The sequence below is a fragment of the Epinephelus fuscoguttatus genome, linkage group LG20, assembly GCF_011397635.1.
Source record: "Epinephelus fuscoguttatus linkage group LG20, E.fuscoguttatus.final_Chr_v1".
NCBI classification, from domain to species: Eukaryota; Metazoa; Chordata; class Actinopteri; order Perciformes; family Serranidae; genus Epinephelus; species Epinephelus fuscoguttatus.
In genome coordinates, this window is record NC_064771.1 from 8,076,237 (window position 1) to 8,095,463 (window position 19,227).

General features: G+C 40.9%; 1 protein-coding gene across 1 annotated transcript in view; it reads right to left on the minus strand.

Annotated features, from left to right (window-relative positions):
• Positions 1–19,227, minus strand: part of dnah9 (dynein, axonemal, heavy chain 9) — a 209,517-nt gene that overhangs the window by 38,746 nt on the left and 151,544 nt on the right. Inside the window, exons 64-70 of the mRNA XM_049562910.1 lie at positions 16,446–16,610; positions 14,506–14,646; positions 12,965–13,135; positions 12,666–12,788; positions 9,349–9,542; positions 4,863–5,011; positions 890–1,017 (exon numbers count right to left, since the gene is read on the minus strand). Of these exons, the coding sequence (XP_049418867.1) occupies positions 890–1,017; positions 4,863–5,011; positions 9,349–9,542; positions 12,666–12,788; positions 12,965–13,135; positions 14,506–14,646; positions 16,446–16,610 (1,071 nt within the window). The remainder of the gene's footprint in view (positions 1–889; positions 1,018–4,862; positions 5,012–9,348; positions 9,543–12,665; positions 12,789–12,964; positions 13,136–14,505; positions 14,647–16,445; positions 16,611–19,227) is intronic.

The following is a 19,227-nucleotide window of genomic DNA, read 5'->3' on the forward strand; positions in this document are numbered from 1 at the left end:
TCGATCGAGATTCTTATGCAAAGGTAATTAAACAACTGCTTGTCTCTGCTATCCTGGGTCTGGAGCAGAGAGTGATGGCGTCCCCATCTCTCTCTCTTTTCTTTTCTTTTCTTTTTTTTTTTTGAATTTCTACCAGCTGTGTGAATTAAAAGAAAAGGGTGTCCCGCAGTGCCCGGTCTGCGGCTCATATCTGTCGATACTTCCCATTAGAATTCCACCAAGGTTTCCACTTAAAATGCAAACGCCAGCCTTGCCCTCCAGATAAGAGGAGAACAGACACCGCGTAGATATTGTACTGTATAATGCCGCAGCCCTTTCAGTGAGGAAATTTCTGCAGAAAATTAAATTCACTTTTCCGTGCAGACAAACCTGGGAGGAAAGCAAACATCCCATTGAGTATGTAATAAAAAACAATGTGATAATACACCTCCTTCAAAACATGCACAGATAAGGGAAATGCCACCTAAAACTACTACTGAATGGAACATCCTTGACACAAAATGAACCCTGTATTCATTTTTGCAAAATGTGTTTTAGATAAACGGTATTTTTATGAGTGTCTGTGTGTCAACATTTATTGCAATCATAATTTTTATGATTTGGCAGCTTTGTGCGTGGTGGATGGGCAATGGACAATTCAGAGAGAGCCAGAATGTTTTAACAATCACACACATCACACAGTCACATTAGTGTTCAAATACCCTTTCAAAAAACTATAATTGGATCCACCCAGTGTTCTCATAAAAAGATTTCAGGTGCTGTGGGGGCTCTCTGTGAATGGTGAATATATATGTGGTGAGCTTAAAGTACACAGCAGTATTCACTGTGCATAAAATTTCATGTGAGATATTTTTCTCTGTGCCTGTACAGTATGTGTATTATACTGTACCTGTAAAATCACCCAGTGGCCGTTCTTCGCTGCTAAATCGAGGGCTTGTTCAGCTATAACCTCCTGGCCCTGGCCCAGAGAAACATTGTGGAAGTTCTTGTTGTCAAATGTGAAGCCCAGCCCCTTCCCTGACAGAAAACACAAAGGAAACATTGCAAACAAAAATACTTCTGTCAAACTGTTGAATTCAAAGGCTCCAAACTGTAGTCTGATATTTTGGAAAACTGCTAATTTAAATGAGAGATAACAGTTAGTGAAAGTTTGAAAAAAACAAAAAACAATATATAACTATAAGAAGCTGGTTTATGTACATTTTGTATCTTGTTAGCTTGCAAACTCAGGACAAATACACATGTAAAAGTCACTTGAGGGGACAGGGTTTATGACCCACATTGCAGCCAGCCACCAGGGGATGACTGAGATGGTTTGGCTTTACTTTGGGGAAGCTGTAATATTGCCCATCTTTATTATACAGTCTATGGTTTGGATATGCCCAAAGCCAACAGCGTGATTTTGGCAAAAGGACTATTTAGAGTTAGCATGGCTTCAATGTGTAGGTTAACTGCTTGCTACATTATAGATTACTGTTTTCTGTTTCTATATGGGTGGAAGCTTAATAGAGTGCCCAAGGAATGAATCCTAAAACCTGGAAATGACTTCACATTCTACCAATCCCAGTTCCCTTGTCTTCAGGTCAATGGGTTTTTCAAATGGGTTTTTGGTAAGATGGCTGAAAATAAGTTCTGTGGTAAACACAAGCTTACGAGACTTTCACGTTTTGTTCTATAACATAAAATACATTAGTAAATACCCCACTTGGGAATTCTGTGATGACAATAAGTCATGTGACTGTAGTGGAGTTCATTTACAATCTGATGTTAGCTTTTTACTTTTGCCGATTGCATTTAGGATTCAAAAATCCTAAAAATTGTGTATATTTGAGAAGATTATCTGTATGAGTATCATGAATGTTTGTTTGCCACAGAGTTTATTTTCAGCAATAATCCAAAACCCAATGAAAAAAAATCACATAGGTTTTTTGACGAGGGAACCAGAGTGACATGGACTTGTGCGTCCATCTACAAAAAAAAGAAAAAAAAAAAAAGAAAGAAAGAAAGAAAGAAGAAGAAATTTGCCTTGTTTATATAAATTAATTAGATTATTTTTTCAGAATTATGAGAAACGTTTTCATGGTAAAAAAAAAAAAAAAAAAAAAGAACAAAGGTGTTTCCTCAAGTGAATGTATTACACTCGTTAACATTAAAGCTTTGGAGTTGCTTTTCATAACTACACTAGCAGTTTTCACCGACTTCCAGTCTCTGTGCTACGCTTGGCTAAACATTTGGCGACTGAAATTGGTCAGTACATTTACAAACCAACGTTAACACGGAATCTCCCAAGATTACTAAACTGCTGAATCATCAGCTTCATAACCAAGGTAGTGGTGCTAGCATGATATACCATGTTTTCTGTTTAAAAGTCAAGTGAAAGACCATGAATGCCACAGAAGGGATCATTATGAGCTGACAGATAGTTGACTGCTGAGCTATTAACCCCATACACAGTGCTTATATAGGCATAGCTTTGTAGAGAACCTAACAAACCAGCAACATACCCAACTACTGAAATGAACACAGAAACACAACCATAATATCATGGTGATATGAGCGATGATGCAATTTCCTACTTGAGTACGTCATGTGAACATTGATGTGGGAAAAACAGAATGGGCTGCATACTACAAGTATATTGAACTCACAGTGATAATGACCTTCCCCTCTAATTCTCACTAAGAAATTGAATAAGCAAATTTCATCAAAAGTCATTGTATATGTTCATTGTCAAAATCAGCGGACAGACAATGACTCAGCATTCCTTGCCCACTTTAGGTTGGCCCACTGAGATTTAACTCAAACAATACAATTATTTCTGTCTGTTCTATTAAAACTCTGACCTGAAACCAGGCAGATAGTGAGGTTTTGTCTCAGGGATATTAGTCCCCTGCAGAGCATACAAAATCACATCATCTATCTAATGAAAATCTAATTGAAGCCTAATACCAATGAGAAACCCAGTAGTCACAGCTATAATGGAAAAGCACCTCTTTGTGGTTCAGTGTAATGTGGCTGCTGCTCCTCATCTTCACTCCGCTCTCTCTACAGCAGCAGTGATAGGTTACTTTTAGCTTTGATGTGATTGACTATGGGTGTTGATAATCCATAATCACACCTCTTACAGGCAGTTCCAGCAGGAGTGCTCCCTCTTATCATATTAGGAGAGGATGGTGGAATTCACTTGGGCCAAAGGTCTATCTATGGCTGATTTAACCACCTGCTGCTGACTGGGATCTGAATCTTTGTGAAAATGAGGCATCTAAAATACTAGCAAGTACTGGTAGGCTGCCATGTATTCTGGATAATAACAGATGTATATAACCGTCATGTTAAAGTGAATCTATGGTATGGATTAATTTGATTAAAGGAACAGTTTGAGCCCATGTCAAAAATACATAGTTTTTCCTTTTACCTGTACTGCTTTTTATCAGTCTACATTGTTTTGGTGTGAGATGCTGAGTGTTGGAGATAATAGCCATAGAGATGTCTGCCTTCTCTCCAATATAATGGAACTAGATTGCACTCAGCTTGTGGTGCTCAAAGCGCCGAAAGATACAACTGAAAAACTCAACAGCAATGTCTCTTGCCAGGAATTGTGATCCGGTTACTCAAAATAATCCACAGTACTTGTTGTGAGCAGTTTCATGTAGGAACTATTTTCTTTCTACCACACAACACCAACCGCTTCGCTGTGCAGAAGGAAGTGTGCATCTACTCAAAGACAAGAGACTCATGCTTGTGACAGTGTGAAATGTAAATATTAATAATGTCCTCCTTGGCTGAGCCGTAATGTTAGCTAGCTCAGTGGTACTAGGTCAGCTAGCAGTAGATGCATGCTCCCCTCTGTGTGGTGATATGGTTGACAGGTGTAGTTTGGTAGTAAGACAATAGTTCCTATATCAAACTGCTCACAACAAGGTCTGTGGATTATCTTGATACCATGGGTCATGATTTCTAGAAAGACACATTGCTGTAGAGTTTTTCAAAGTTTTGAGTTTTGAGATGGCTTTGAGTGCTATCTAGTTCCATTATATTGGAGAAGGCAGACATCTCTATGGCTGATATCTCCGACACTCTGCAACTCACACCAAAACAATCTAGACTGATAAGTAGCACTACAGGTAAGAGGAAAATATGCAATTTTGAAAGTCAAATCAGACAAAAACAGTAAATTAGTCAAGATGACTTACTTGAATGCAAAATACTTATATTTGAAAATGTATGGGGACTCACATTGTGGAAATTTCTGTTCAAGTAAATGATACAATCTGAGCAATCTGAATATTTCATAGAGCTGACTTCAAATACCCACAGACTGAATTATTTGGCAGCAGATTTAGAAGTGTCAGGCTGTGATGGATCCCCGTTCCAGTCAGTACATAAGCTTTTGGCATATTTGTGGTCAAAAATCAAAATAGTGTGTCCTGCCGCTATCCGCATTATTCATACAGGGTTGTAAAGTAACTCTAAAACCAATGACATTTACTTTCTACTGCCCCTAATACACAAGGGGTGTCGTCTCATATATTTGTGACCTTTAGTATAATCCCTTCAATCTACCCAGAGCCTGTTGTGCATTGGCACTGATGGCTGATATCACAGCAGACACATAGCAGATGTGTTTGGATGACTACTGTTCTGACTGATAATCCTATGCAGTAGAAATCAAAGTGGAAATCATGCATGCAGGTATGCCTGCACTTGACTTGAATAGGCTGTTCAATGAAAATCGTGCATTTTCCCACAACATATAGAAAAGGCAGTTAAATTGGCAATATGCATGCTTTGATAAAAGTCCAGAACACATTCAGAGGGTGAATTTTACGACTTATTAAACATAAAACAAGAAAGAGTATTACCATGTTTCTCCACATCCTTCAAAGGGTCAACTCCAGGAGAGAGGATGAAGAACATGGGCGTAGCTGGGCCCGACTCTTCAAAGGAGACAGCGAAGTCCAGTGATCTGCCAATCACGTACTTACTCCCCAGTTTCTCCTCTACAAAGTCTCTGTGGGGAGAATATGACTCAGTTCTCCTCAACACTTTTTTATTATCTTTGACCGACAAGCTGAATAACTTGAAGAGTGGGAATCTTCTGTAGTACAGTGCATTAGATAGACAGCTGCTTATAGAAAAAAAAAAAAATATTAACTCTAGTCACGACTGTGTTGTCAGTGGCTCTTTTCAACCTCTCTGGATTAAATCCTTCAGCCTTTAAAACACGATTTTCTCACTCCGCCCAAACTATACACTCTTAAATAAATAGACATTGTATATTTTCTATATGTAAATCCTTGCTGACATTTTTTGAAGATACGAAACTCACATAAATTATATTTTGATGGACAATTCAAAATAACAGCAATTTAAAACTTCATTCCAAATGCTTTAATGATGTTGCCAGCTTAAATTGTTGTTGTTGACAGCTATTTCAATAAATAGCTCAAATTATGTATGAGTCATTTCACAAATAAACTGGTAAATTACATAGAGGTCTGCCTTCTAACTGGGCCAGCTGCATCCACCTGTAAGTCCACTTGTACAAACTAAATCTTTTTCAGCATAACCCGGCCCAAAGTCAAATTATTCCTCTCCTTATAGCTTAATTTTGGTCTCAATCAACTCCTGGGGGAAAATATCTGTCTCCTTAGCAACTAAATGCTTGAGACTAGCTGTGTGCACCAGCTAGTCTTTAACTGTGTCTGCCTGCTGTTTGATGAAAGATGCCACACGCTGTAAAGAGCTAAGGGGAAAAACATACTGTGGTGATTATTCTTTGTGGGTTTGTCTCAAAAACCCTATTTACAACTGATGTAATCAAAAGTATGTCTGTGCATACTGGCAACGAAGGTTGCGTTGTGCCCTGGTCATCCAGAAGAGTGAGCAAGCTTTAACTTTGACTCGAGACTGTTAATGGCATCAAAATGTCCTGTTGTTGCATGTTTCATTCTCAGAGTTGATATTCTGACAGCAGCATCAACTTGTACAGAATTCTGACTGGATCACAACTGTTTCAGAGCAACGTGTGCTTCAGCTGAATGAGTGACAGTGTTAACTGGCGGCTCAGCTGAATGCGTGGTTGTTTGTACTGACTGACAACTGTTAAAAACATGAAGAGAACATGTAGGTGAACTCCTAAAAGCCTTTAATTTTACTTTAATCTGTGTCTAATGTCTACGCCAACCATTTACGTAAGTTACTATGAGCACCCACGGACACATTCAGTTGAAAGTCACCAGGTAACACAGTCCAAATTAATCTTGTGTCTTTGTCTTTGGCAGGGGAAGATTTCCAGTGTGCTAGTTACTGAAAAATACTAACTAGTTACTGTTACTAGTTACTTCATTAAAAAGTAACTCAGTTAGTAACTCAATTACTTAAACCAAAAAGTAATGCATTACTGAGAAAAGTAACTTTTTAGTTACTGCCAAAACTAACAGCGTTACTGTAACGTGTTACTAATAATGCGTTACTGCCCAACACTGAAGATTTCTGATCTCAAGACACAAAACACTGAGCCTATGTCGAAGTATTTGATGTTCTCTACATGACCACATCACAGATAACATAGTCATAAACGTCAGATTTTGTAAGTTTGGCACACCAAGCGCCCTGGCGCAGCTATACTCCTCTATCCCACCTCTGTCCCTCTTACCGGCGCAAGTCGGAAAGAGGGAGGAGAGAAGGCATGGAGTGGGTTTTACACACATCACACCAATCAAATGAGCCCCTCTCCTTGCCCTTAAATGCGCCGCGCGAAGGCGTAATGAGAGTTTACTCAATTCGCCATGGCAGAAGAGAGCAGCAGCGTCAGACAGCCAAACTTCTCCCAGGAGGAAACTGATGTTTTGGTACGGGAGGTCCAAGCTCGCAGTGTCCGAATATACGGAACTCAAAGTGGAAATCATGCATGCAGGTATGCCTGCACTTGACTTGAATAGGCTGTTCAATGAAAATCGTGCATTTTCCCACAACATATAGAAAAGGCAGTTAAATTGGCAATATGCATGCTTTGATAAAAGTCCAGAACACATTCAGAGGGTGAATTTTACGACTTATTAAACATAAAACAAGAAAGAGTATTAACGTGCCAAACGGTGCCAATCCCCTCTGATCTGACATCAGATGTGACGGGACAGTCGGTATAGAGATAAATTTATGTGCTGATTGCAGATAGTTGCATTGAATAGTGGTTTTTTGGGTATTTATTGCATCGTTAATGTGCCTGATATTCTGGAAATCTGCCTGTGAGGTTTTGGTGACGTGTGCGCACTGTCTGCCGGTCAGCCAAACTTCCACTTACACCGGCTGCGCTCCGCCTGCGCTGACAGTAGACGTGGTTTCAGCTGGCGAGCTTTTAGTGCACCTTCGGTGAAGCCTTTTGGCACGAAACTGTCACTGCGCCAAGCTGGATCTGTCGACACCTCCCCCTGCTGCGCCGCCACACCCATCTCAGCGCACCTCGGTCTGCCAAACTATCAAACTGAGCGCGCCTCGGGTTGCGCTGCTCAAAACTAGCTCTGCGCGGAGTTCGCCACCCTGCACCACCTCGCGCTGCGCCGGGAAACTAGAGCCCACACTGTATAAGTCATAGCTTTGCGCTGGTGCACTCAGCTTCTCCAAAAACATGCACATATCTGACCAATCAATATTTGTCAACTTGCACTTCTACCCACTTACTTATAGCACACAGATCTGGAAACTGTCACCATTTGCAAAAATTGGCAGTCTTTGGTGGCTAACTATTAACATAGCTTGGCAAGTTATTGCACTCTGCCACACTTCAGTTGCCGTATTGCATGAGCACCCTTAACTACATCATCGTTTACAAAACGTTCCATACACACGTTTTGTTATTTGTTCCCATAAACATTTTGATCAGTGCAGTTTTAATATTTGTTTTCCAACAGTTAAAATATTTAGTAAAATATAGAGAATAGAATCGTGACATCAGCAGTACTGAGCAACACAAAGCATTGTGGGAATTAAGGGCATGGTAGAGACTGACTACTATTAGACAATGCAGTTGTGTTTCTATCCTATCTAGCTCAAACACATGGTGGGATGTTGAACGTCTGCTGCACTATCAACTGCTATAACTGCTCTCCACCTGACCCGTAAACATATGTGGTTATCAATTAATCAAACCGTAAACCTGCAAACCAAAGCTGAGTTTCCTGTAATGACCATCACTGACAAATGTGTGTTGGTTATACTGAATGTCATTTACAGTAAATATCAAAATATAAAACGTTTTTCTGTTTAAAACATACGAACACAGTAAGACAGCAAGTACTCACCTGTCTTTTAAGTGATTAAGTCTTAAGTATGATCTTGAGCGCACAGCTGATGTCCGACATGGTTTGTTTGCATGAGCACACAGCTGACAGGTACATGGTCTGTCTACATGACGTTACACAAGTGCATATTTAACAGATTTAGTGTGGACAGAGAGACACTTGCTGGCTGTTAGGCATACATATTTGCAGAGGGAAATATTTATACTGGACAGTGTGACTGGAGAGATTTAAATATGTCAGACTTTAACAAATTTTCCTGCTCAAAAGCTGAATAACGAAAAGCCTGAGCACAACAACGCTAATGATAAAGCTACTTTTTGTGTGAGAGAGACAGAAGGACATAGAGAGAGAGGGGAGCAGGATGCTAAGTTGTATTATTGCACGTCTCTTAAAATGTTCAGAACACTACTTGGTCAGTTTTGTGACCTGCCAGCTCAAAACCTGCAATATTTTCTAAGACCCTTACTCAAACCGCCCGACGGCATCACTTGTTTGTACGGATTGAGGCCGTTTATTTACTTTAATTTTGCAAGGTAGCTCTACTTTGCTTCCTTGTTTAGCTTCTCTCTCAGGGGATGTTGCACTTGCTTTTTGACCAGTCCATTCTTGTTTTTTTGTCTGTTAAAGAAGCGGATGCTACTACCCAGAATGCAATTCTCCATGATGTTATTGCCTATTCTCTATATGGGCAGCTCCAGGCATTGCTGTATGTATCTCTTTGCTGTGTTTTAAATTTAAGATACAATATCCAAGTAGAGATTGCATGTTAATATCTAGAGAAAATGGAATCTAAGTTTGATACAATGAGGTTTCTAGACAGAGGTTGGGGGCTAATAATTAGGCTCAGCAATTGTGCTTAGAGAGCCGTGTAATTGCGCTACTTCTAAGCAACAGACGACAACAGTAGCAGCAGTGAGCACAGGTACCCTCTCAACTCAAACCATAAGCCAAAGGTTAAGCTGTTTAACCTTTACCCTTTCACCAAACAGCTCAGGTCAGTTCACAGACCACAGAGCAAAGGGTGAGCAGTGATTCCACCTCTCACCTGACGGCGTACGTCATTCGGTCAGGCCTCAGGGCCCTCATCATGCACAGTCTCTGGAGAGAGGTTTTGTTCTTCCACTCCTGTGGGAATTTCTCTTTTTCTGGACACTCGGACTCCACAAACTTCTTCCAACGTTTGGCTGAGCCCTCGATGTCTCGGTCCAGGTTCCTGAACTCCTCCATGGAGCACAGGGACTGGTGGGTGGGGAAAGAAAAATGATTCAAACAGAAAAACTACTGTATTTGTAGAAGTGCTGCTACTTTGTGATCAGCGATGCACACTTTACAGTTTGACCACTTCAGAAACATTTCACAATACACAGCAAAAGGACTAACTTTGTTTGCAAAAGTTGGTAGAAAAAAAGAGACCAAAAAAACAAACAAAAAAAAAACAGAAGAGTGCTTATCTTTCCTCACGCCAATATAAATAATATTTATTCAAACGGAAATGCTGAGTAAACACGATCCCTTTCATAACGGGACGGGGGGTGTGGGAGGACTGAATATGCATCCGTTGCAGAAGCAGTAGGGGCTTCATTGTGATGCCCCAGCTGACAGACACCTTATCTCATCTGCGGAGAACAGCAGTGTCACGCAGTGCAGCCTCGAGCAGGTGCACACACTGACGAGAATACACACACATATGCAGTGTGAACGCTGTCTCTTGTACTATATATACTAGGAGCAGGGTCCTGAAACCCTCCCACAGCAGACACATAGAGTACAAGGTGTCATGGAGGAAATATCCATGTGAATCCATATAATCTACTTTTCTACAACCACTCACCACTGGGCATGAGGTGGTAAGGCAGAGTGAGGCAAAGCGGCTCAGCACACAGTCCATCACTTCAACTCAGTTTGTTTAATTACCACAGGAGGTTGGCAACCTCTGAGCTGCGGTGAGGGAAGAGTACACTGGGTCTTATGGGATTCCTGCTCTGCTAATATTATCAAGAGGGCCAAACAATCAGTGGATCTTACCCTCCTTTAAAGCTTTCCAATTGATAATGTTTCCAATTGCGATAAGAAAATCGAGTGACAGAATTTGATTAGCAAGGCCTTTAACATCCACGGTAGGTTGAGTGCAGTTGGAGAAAGGCCGTCTCCAAACCCACACGGGGGTTTAGGTTAAGTTAATATTCTAGGCAGTACAGATTGAAAAATTCATGAGTACGAGAGGCTAAAAAAACATGCTGCCGTTAAGGTTTAGTTTGCAGCTAAACTGATCTGACAAGAGAGGGAACCTCTGCTGCTTGACGTCCACAGGGCTGCATTGCCAGTCGTCTGTTCTTTAAGATGAAATACGGGTATGCAGAGCTGTTCTGGTGCCCTTTCAATGTTAAAACGCACTGGGGTCACGGAGCAAAGCCGGTCCCCGGAGAAGCACATGCTGACAGAGTAAAGGTCTAGGTGAAACAGAGAAAACAGACTTTAACTACGCTCCCAACTCTTTAAGTATGTTTTAATGCAAAGTTGTTGCTGGGAGACTGGGGTGCATAAATTGCATCATGAGAAGCAACTCCACTACTATGAAAAGCACCTAAGTGCTTAAATAACTTGAGGGATTTAGTAGTGCTCTCTCACAGTTTGGAAATACATGGCAGTCGATTTAATTTTTTATTAGTGCAGGTTGTTTTAGAGATTTCAACACTGAGGGGACTCTATTATGGAATTGTATTTGCAGGGCTACAGCAACAAATCGATTAAAATCAGTTATAAAAATAATTGTCAATGAATTACATCATTGATTAGTTGGGTCTATGTTATGATGCATGGCACGTGCTGTTGCAACGTCTCCAAAGGTGGCTCAGTAAGCCAGCTAATGCCACACCATGTGTAGCTCATGCAATGAATTACAGGAAATGACCTCATCTCCTTTGTCTCTGCAGCAAGGCTTTGTTGCAAAGAAATTCGGGTGTTTAGACACCATGTCTCTAACTAGTGATGTGATTATTGTAATTAGCGTTACCGAGAGAAAACAGATAGAAGATATTTCTGTCCGTTACGTTTGTTTTTATTTTTTAATTTTTTTAAATTATTAAATTAAATTATATAAATTATTTAACATAAGACTGAAAAAGAGGGTAACAGAGAAAAAAGAAAACACATCAATACCTACATAAAATATAAACAAAGACAGGAACAGTATCAGGAAATAAGTGACCATTATATATGATGATAAATTAAGAAACTTAAAAATAAAAATACTTATACATTATTTCATAGAATATAGTTAAATAGACCCATAAATTTACATACATTTATTTTTAAATTAACCTGTAATTGCGTGTTTGTCAGTCAGACACAAACCTGCTAGAGATGGCAGATTTAGCTCATGCTAATTGCTGAAATTAGTCCTGAAACACAATGGAGTTTTATCTTCATGAAAGAGCAAATTTTTTTGGGATGCTGTGAACAACTTTAAACTGTTTTGTGGAGATCTCTGTTAGAAAGTTTTGCACTGTTTTTTTTGCAAGGAAATAGTTTACATTTACAATCACACCAACATTCAGTCAGCTAACTGCTATGGAACAGAATATTATGTGAATGTGAAAATTATGTACAGCAATAATACTGTGCATCTGGGCTCTGACCTGGCCACTCCCAAAAAGGAAGCACCAAGCTCAGCACAGCAGGGAGTGACAATACTAACTACCCTCTCTGGGGAAAGGCGGACATTTACGTTGGAACAACACCGTGGTTAAGGTATGGTTAGGTTCAGGAACAAAAACCACTTGGTTAGGATTAGGCAAACATCATATTTTGTCTTTAAGTACCCAGTTTGGTTGCAACAAACAGGAGTGAAAATGTCCCAACCTATTGTTAAAAAATACTTTTGCTGGTCTTGAACAGTGGTCTGCTGCTGTCTGCTGCTTGGCAGCTGTCTCACCTAGGTGTCACACTATCCACCTTCCCTTTCTCCTCCTGTTGAGGAACTCAGCTCATACACATGTAATCTGAACTATGTCATACGTAAAAAAGGTACAAATGTTACAAATTCTTGGTTTGCTGTGTACAATGTACAATGTGTACAATGTACAAAGTGTACAATGCCAAAATTGCCTTCTGTCGACTGGGCTGCAAATCCTCACATTTTCACATCACAATATGCTAACAATTAATGCTTGCAGTTTTCCTTGATAAAAGGACCATATAAAGATTAATACATTTTTCAAATGTTTTTGAAGCTTAATTTTCTGTCGACTTACTATTCAATGAACCAACTAATTGTTTCAGCCACAGTTGCAGTCACTATCTACCGGTGGTACCCTTTTGCATTTCACATCATTCCATTTCAGTATCATTGCCTCTCTGTACCTTGATCCCTCCCCAGGAGTGGTTGGACAGGAAATCCACCGGTGATATTACACCTGGTTGCACAGGGTATCTCAGGAGGAAGTCCAGCTCTGCAGGATTTATTTCTTTATTCATCAACAGGATCTGGGGACACAACAAACAGGAAGGACTTCGAAGTGTTGTATTTTCAGCACAAACCACATTTCCTTTCCACTTGATTAGGTCCAAACAGGGCCGCTGGTCTCAGGAGCAACTGATTCAATGGCAAGCTTGTTCTCAAAACAAACCATGCAGAAGATGAAACCCGCTTCCCTCCCTACCTGGAAGGCGAGCTGGGCGATGTACGTGAGCTTGTCACATTCAAATAGGCCTCTGGTGGTGTACTGGAAGACTGAGGAGGTGATGCTGTCAATTAGGTTGGACACCCGCTGCTTCAGAGCCTCATCCGGCTCGGCCTTCAGAACTGCTTTCTGGAAGACCACACTGAATGCCTGGGGACGCACAGGAGCGGGTACAACACTCAACACCGGCTCAGTATCTGACATCAAAGTGTTACAAGTAACAGTGCTGTTGAATACAGAGTCACTTAGAGTTAACAAAATAGAAACCAGTGTTTAAGTTTATTAACAACTGGGTTATGTTGATACATGGCTTATGTTGGCCTTTAATTGTCTAAAGAAGCACTAATCAATGCATCTTTGGCTGTCAAAGGAATGGAAATATATTGAAAAATGCACATGTAGTGGACTGACTGAATGTGGAAAAAGACATATTGTTGAAATTGCACTTTTTTTTTTTATCTCAGGCTGTTCATCATTCATTTTCCATAAGCACTTATCCTGGTACAGAGTTGCCAGCCTCTCATATAGGCTGACACAAAGAGACAGGCAACCACTCACATTCCCACCTATGGGTAATTTAGAGTCGTAAGTGGTCAGAGGTGAGAGGCGAGAGTGCCAACCACTGCAACGCCTTGCCAACCTCATCTGTCATGTGACCTTTTAGAATGTACTTGTACTTCTTTACACCAAAAGAAAAGGAACATTCAGAGGTGCTATTTTTGTTTTTTATTTAAAGGTTATTAGGCAATGAATTTACAGGTCTGAGCCATATGAAATCATATGAGGCTGTATGTGGCTCATGAATTAAAATAAGTTTGACACCCCTGAATTCTACTGTATAATGATGTTCTTTAAAAGGGCTGTTAACAGAGGAAGTGCAGCTCATTCACCCTTGAAATGATTTCATAATATTCAGCTTAACTGTTCTCAGCTTGTGATTATACAGCAAACATCAAGCAGAGCAGGTATAAATTCTGCACATCTACCTACTAATCAAAGGTGCAAGCTCTTGTCTTACTGTAACTCCGTGAAACACGAGGGGGTTGGACTGACAGGAAATTGAAACGCTACTAAGGAAATAGAATTGTCATTATCTTCTGCTTGGGTGTCACTTCTGTCACACTTTGTCACACTTTGCTCTAACATTGTGTGAAGAACACATTATAATGTGTTTCATTTCATTCTCAAGGTCAAAGGTACATATACTCTGAATGTGTTTTCATTTGATTATGTTGGGAAATAACTTGGGCCAGGGCAGCTACCTGCGGAGTCGGGAGTGATTGCAAACCATATCTCAGGCTGCCTCCTCTCAGTGCTCGCTGGCTGACAATATGAAAGACATTATGCTCTACATAACCACATTAGGGAGCCACAAACACAATAAAAGCAGGGCAAAGAGCATAAAACACGGTGAGCAAATGGAAGAAGGAGGGGAGGAACAGAGAAGTCAGTGTAAAGAGGGGTCTCACTGGGGGCCTGTGAGGCTGGGAGGAAACATGGCATGTCAATAGACAGGCTACCTTGAGAGAGAACTGGTACATGGGGTGGATTTTATTGAGGTCGTTCATTATGAAGTACAATAAGGATGCCCGTGCTGCTGCTGGTCGGTAGTGCTCCCGAGCCTCATTGATTTTGGCCTCTGTCACCTTGGCTTCTTTTACCTACAGTAAAGACAGCGCAAACACAAATGGAATCACATTCACAGGCATACATCTGCACAGACACTCATATGCTCAGGGTTCATCAATCAGCTAATGATGAAATTGTGCACCATCCAATAAAACATCCTCAGTGAAGAGCAGAGCTATTCCAATTTCACGGTTCCAGCCAAAATGTTCTCACTGCGTGGAACACGACAATTATGTGCCCTTTTTTTTTTTTTTAAACCAGCAAATGCTTGCGCAATTATGCTTAAGAATGAACATCTGCAAAGGCAGCGCTCATCTCTTCACTGACAGAAGGCACACTCTCACATCATCATACAGTACTTTCTCAGAAGTGCTCTGAAGTATCAGAAAGTAATTCTTTTCTGGCAGAGATAACCTGACAGGATCTGATATACCAACCAAAAAACTGATAAAGCAAGGGAAGGGATTACAGTCTGCTAATTACTGTGTAAATATTTTGTACATGGATTACCAATGAAAACCTTACCTGCAAAATAGGTAGGTGTCCTAGTCCAAATTCAATTCAATTCACAAGAAAACCTAAACTGATAAGCCAGTTTTTTTCCCTTAAGCCAAAAGAGGTGTTGATGGTGTTTATCATTTCTGTACATTTATAACAGTCTATTGTGCCTGTGAGGAGCTCCTGAGTGTCAATGACCACAAGACCCATAAACCATTGGGTCAATCTCTGGCTTTAATTTTTAATTTAAAATGTGAATAACAAATGTTCACTCAATACGTGCCCTAGTTGGCTATCGAGGCCATAGCAACAGCACTGGAAGCTCCTATTGGCTCAAGTGAGGTGTCCATTGAAAAGCCTGGAGCTTGCCTCCATTTTGAGATCGGCAAGTTGTTTGTTTACATGCAGAACGAGAGAAATTATGTATAATATTTGGAAAAATATAAACACTTGAAACAATGCAATGGCAGTTTGTAGATATCTATGGATGTAATAATGTGCTCGGACAGCATATTTCACTGATGTAGATCATCTGGACTACTGGCAGTGTGTTAGACCTGGACCGACAGCTGTTTTAAGCAGCATTTCTGTCCGGATAATATCGATATGTGGATTCAAATCATGCATCATAGGTGAGTAATAACTGTTTATACTGTTTGTTTTTTCTGACAGAAGAGTTTATTGAACCTGCTGTGTTAGGTGTATTTTGAAATGGACAACCGTCAGATTTTTAACTCTCCATACTGTCATAGTTTACAACTAGTCTACACTACAACAGCATAATAGCATTCCTGAATGTCAGTTATGGCTTTTGGTTTCACCGGCCCCACCTAGCCACCCCAGTGAAACATTTCTGGGGGCACCACTGAGGGGTTGAGCAGAAGCAGATCAGCTGCAGAGCACTGATTGTTTAAACGATTCCAACTAGCCCCATTAATTCAGGCATTAATCGGGACTGATGTATTGTGTGTGTATGCAGGAACTGGCCCATAAGCTCAAGGTTTTTTTTTGTGTTTTGTTGGCTCTGAAAAAAAAAAAGAAAAAGAAGGAGCACCACACTGTAATTACAGTTTAAAAGGTTTGGACAAGGGACCAGGTTTATTTTTCCAGTTTTTCCTATCTTGTTACCCAGTAACATTATTACTGTGCCCCATTATTGTAATGTATGTATTCAGTAATTTCAAAATATTTACAGTGTAATTTATTTCTAAATCCCACCTAAACACAAAGTTGTTAACCCCTTGCACCCCACAGTATTCTTAACTGTCCCTGTACATACATATTTCTTCCAGTATAGGTTCAAATTTTATTGATACCTTTTATGCAACAGTACCTTCTCTTCAATCTCGGCAGCTGTGCGTTTGGTCGTCTCCAGGTTTTCCACCAACTCTGTGTCACCCAGGAAGTTTCCTGAAGCCGAGGACAAACGGGACAGCAGGTTGTCCTCCAGCGTCTTTAGAGTGATCTTGAATCCATTTTGCTGCTTCGTCAGGTCGGACTATCAAACAATGAAACACACAAAAATGTTCAGATTCTACATGTCAGAGGATTTCTCAGATATATGCTTGTTGTCAAGTTCCTCTCTGGCCTTATCATTATAATCTGAGGTGGTGGGAGATGTTCAAGGTGTGGGTCAATATCAGGACATGAATACTGAAGGGCACCTTAAAGGCAGAACTAATCAATATGCTCTGCATTGGCTATCCGGACCCATGAAGGGAAGCGCCCTGGGCTGGATTAGCCAGCTTCCGTCTGGTTGCCGACATCAAACCTCTGCAGAGCGACCTAACCCTCTATGTGATGAGGCCGTTGATTCCAGCATGGGGGGAGGGAGCTTTGATGGTGAATTATACACACATACATATACACTAACACTTGTGCAACATACGACACACACCTACAGTATAAATTATCTGTTACGAGACATTATGTATTCAATTATGAACCAATACACACAGAACCTAAGCACAGACACACACAGCTCATTCATAATGGGTTTTACTCACACCTCACCATATGGATTAGTGCACCCTGTCCTCTAATAAAACTTGAACTCAAACAGTTTTTTTAGTCTTTGTTCTGGCTGGGAAAAAAAACCCCAAAAGTGTCTGACAGAAACTTTCGCTTTTTCAAAGCCGGACGTTTGTGAGGCGTCGAGAGAACAAAGTCGACAGGGCACGCTTACTTCTCTTTATTGCTTCATCCTGCTTTGTCCTTCATTACAGTCTGTTGCAGCTCCTCGTTTCTGCTCGATAATGACTTTGCTTTATTGAAGTTTCCCTTAATAGAAGCCTCTGTGACCTTTGAATTGTTGTAATTACAGGAGGGTGGGCTGTTGTGAGATTTGCCTACTCTAGTGTTGTCAGTGGCTGATAACAGGCGAGGGTTTTTGAGTGGCGTGATCCCCCGACAGACAGTGGTAATAGGTTTCTGGCAGAGCTGTTTCCGCCCCTGTGTGATCACCGGGGAAGAGTGGGGGCGGAGCTGTTCCTCCTCCCTGTGGCATAATGTTCCCATGACAAAAGACATACTTAGCTCAGATCGCGCCAGGGGAGCAGATAGTTTAAGAGATCACACTGCTTAATTGGTCTCTTTATGACAGTATTTCCTATTGCGGTGATGAGAAGTATTTTACACCATTGTTAAATCTAATTGAGCCTCTGCCTTGTTAAATCCTACATGCTCTGAATTTGACGTTATTACCCACTCTGTAGTTTAAAAGTTCTCCTCCGCCAAAACTGCACAGGAGAAAAAAAAGATGTGATTTGTGGCATTTTAAAGAAAGACCTGACATGTGTGCGCTTCGAGCAGGGAGAAAAATCACAGTATGGCTTTGAGTGGTGGACATTTAACCGTGGACATTTGCCTGTGTGAGTCAACTGTGACCTTCTACATTTGCCCAGACTCAGTGCTCCTGAGGGGAAAAAGCTATCCGCACTAAAACATTCCCAACTGGACCCAGTAATGAGTCAGTTTTTAACGATTAGCTTTCCTCTGGCACATTGTACTTGTAATTACCCTTGCTTGGGAAAAACAAACAATTAACCAGTCAGCAGAACACTCTAATTGGGATTAAAATGAGATATTACATCTATCATTTTTTTCGGCAAATGATTACTGAGTGCCACGGAGCAGCCCTGTTAAGGTAATTTGGGAAGTGGAGCATTTTACTTCTCATTAATGCACAAGGTCTGGGTACGAATTTTGCCGGAGCAAACGCACACAAGAATGTTAGCGTGCACACTTGTGTGTGTGTGGGGAGGACCAGAGGAGGGAGTTATTGTGGTAAAAGGTTGTAGACTGATCCCCCGTGCTCTCTCCAAAAAGGCAACTTGACATTTTAAGCTCCTTAGCCCGTCTTTGGCTTGGTTAAATGAGAGCTCTTTCACCCGGTAGTCATCTTACAGCTGAGTGGCAACGCTAAACTCATTAAAGGTATAATGATGCCGAGCCGTTCAATGAATATAAACAGGTATCAGTCGCTATCAGTTGGATGATTGTTATCAGCTCGGGTTGTTTACTGGCAACAAAAAGCCATTCAGCGCTTCATTCTACGGGCTGTGTTTTGATAGGAAGGTGCTTGGAGTGTACACAGCAATCCCCACCTCACCCCACCACCTCCACCCACCTTCAACTTTCAGTGTTAATTAAAATGATAAGTGAGTTCCAGATCTTGTTTTTTTCTCACCCTCCGATCTCAGTGAAATGCTAATTAAACAAGCTTCATTAAGTCACATTTCACTTTTCCATTGGATTTTGCTGAGGGGACATAAGGCTTGAAATAACTCCTGCTCTCCATTTATTAAAGAGAGAAGCTGATTTGTCCGTGGATGAAAGCCTACAGGTCCCAATAAAGCTCTGCCTACACAGGGCCAATGCAAACAAGGACACCTCCGGAAAACCATCAAAATGCAAATAGGATTGTGTTGGAGTAAATCTGCCTGACCCGTTAACAGAGTTCCCACATTATCTTCCGCTGTGATCACCCTGAGACACTGCCGTCAGCCAGACGTGTTCTGAACTGAGAGGGATTTCTGATTCTCCTTTCCCCTCCACTAACAAGAGCCGCATTTAAGGAACAGTGGAAGTGTGTCAATGTGTTGTCTAATTGCTGT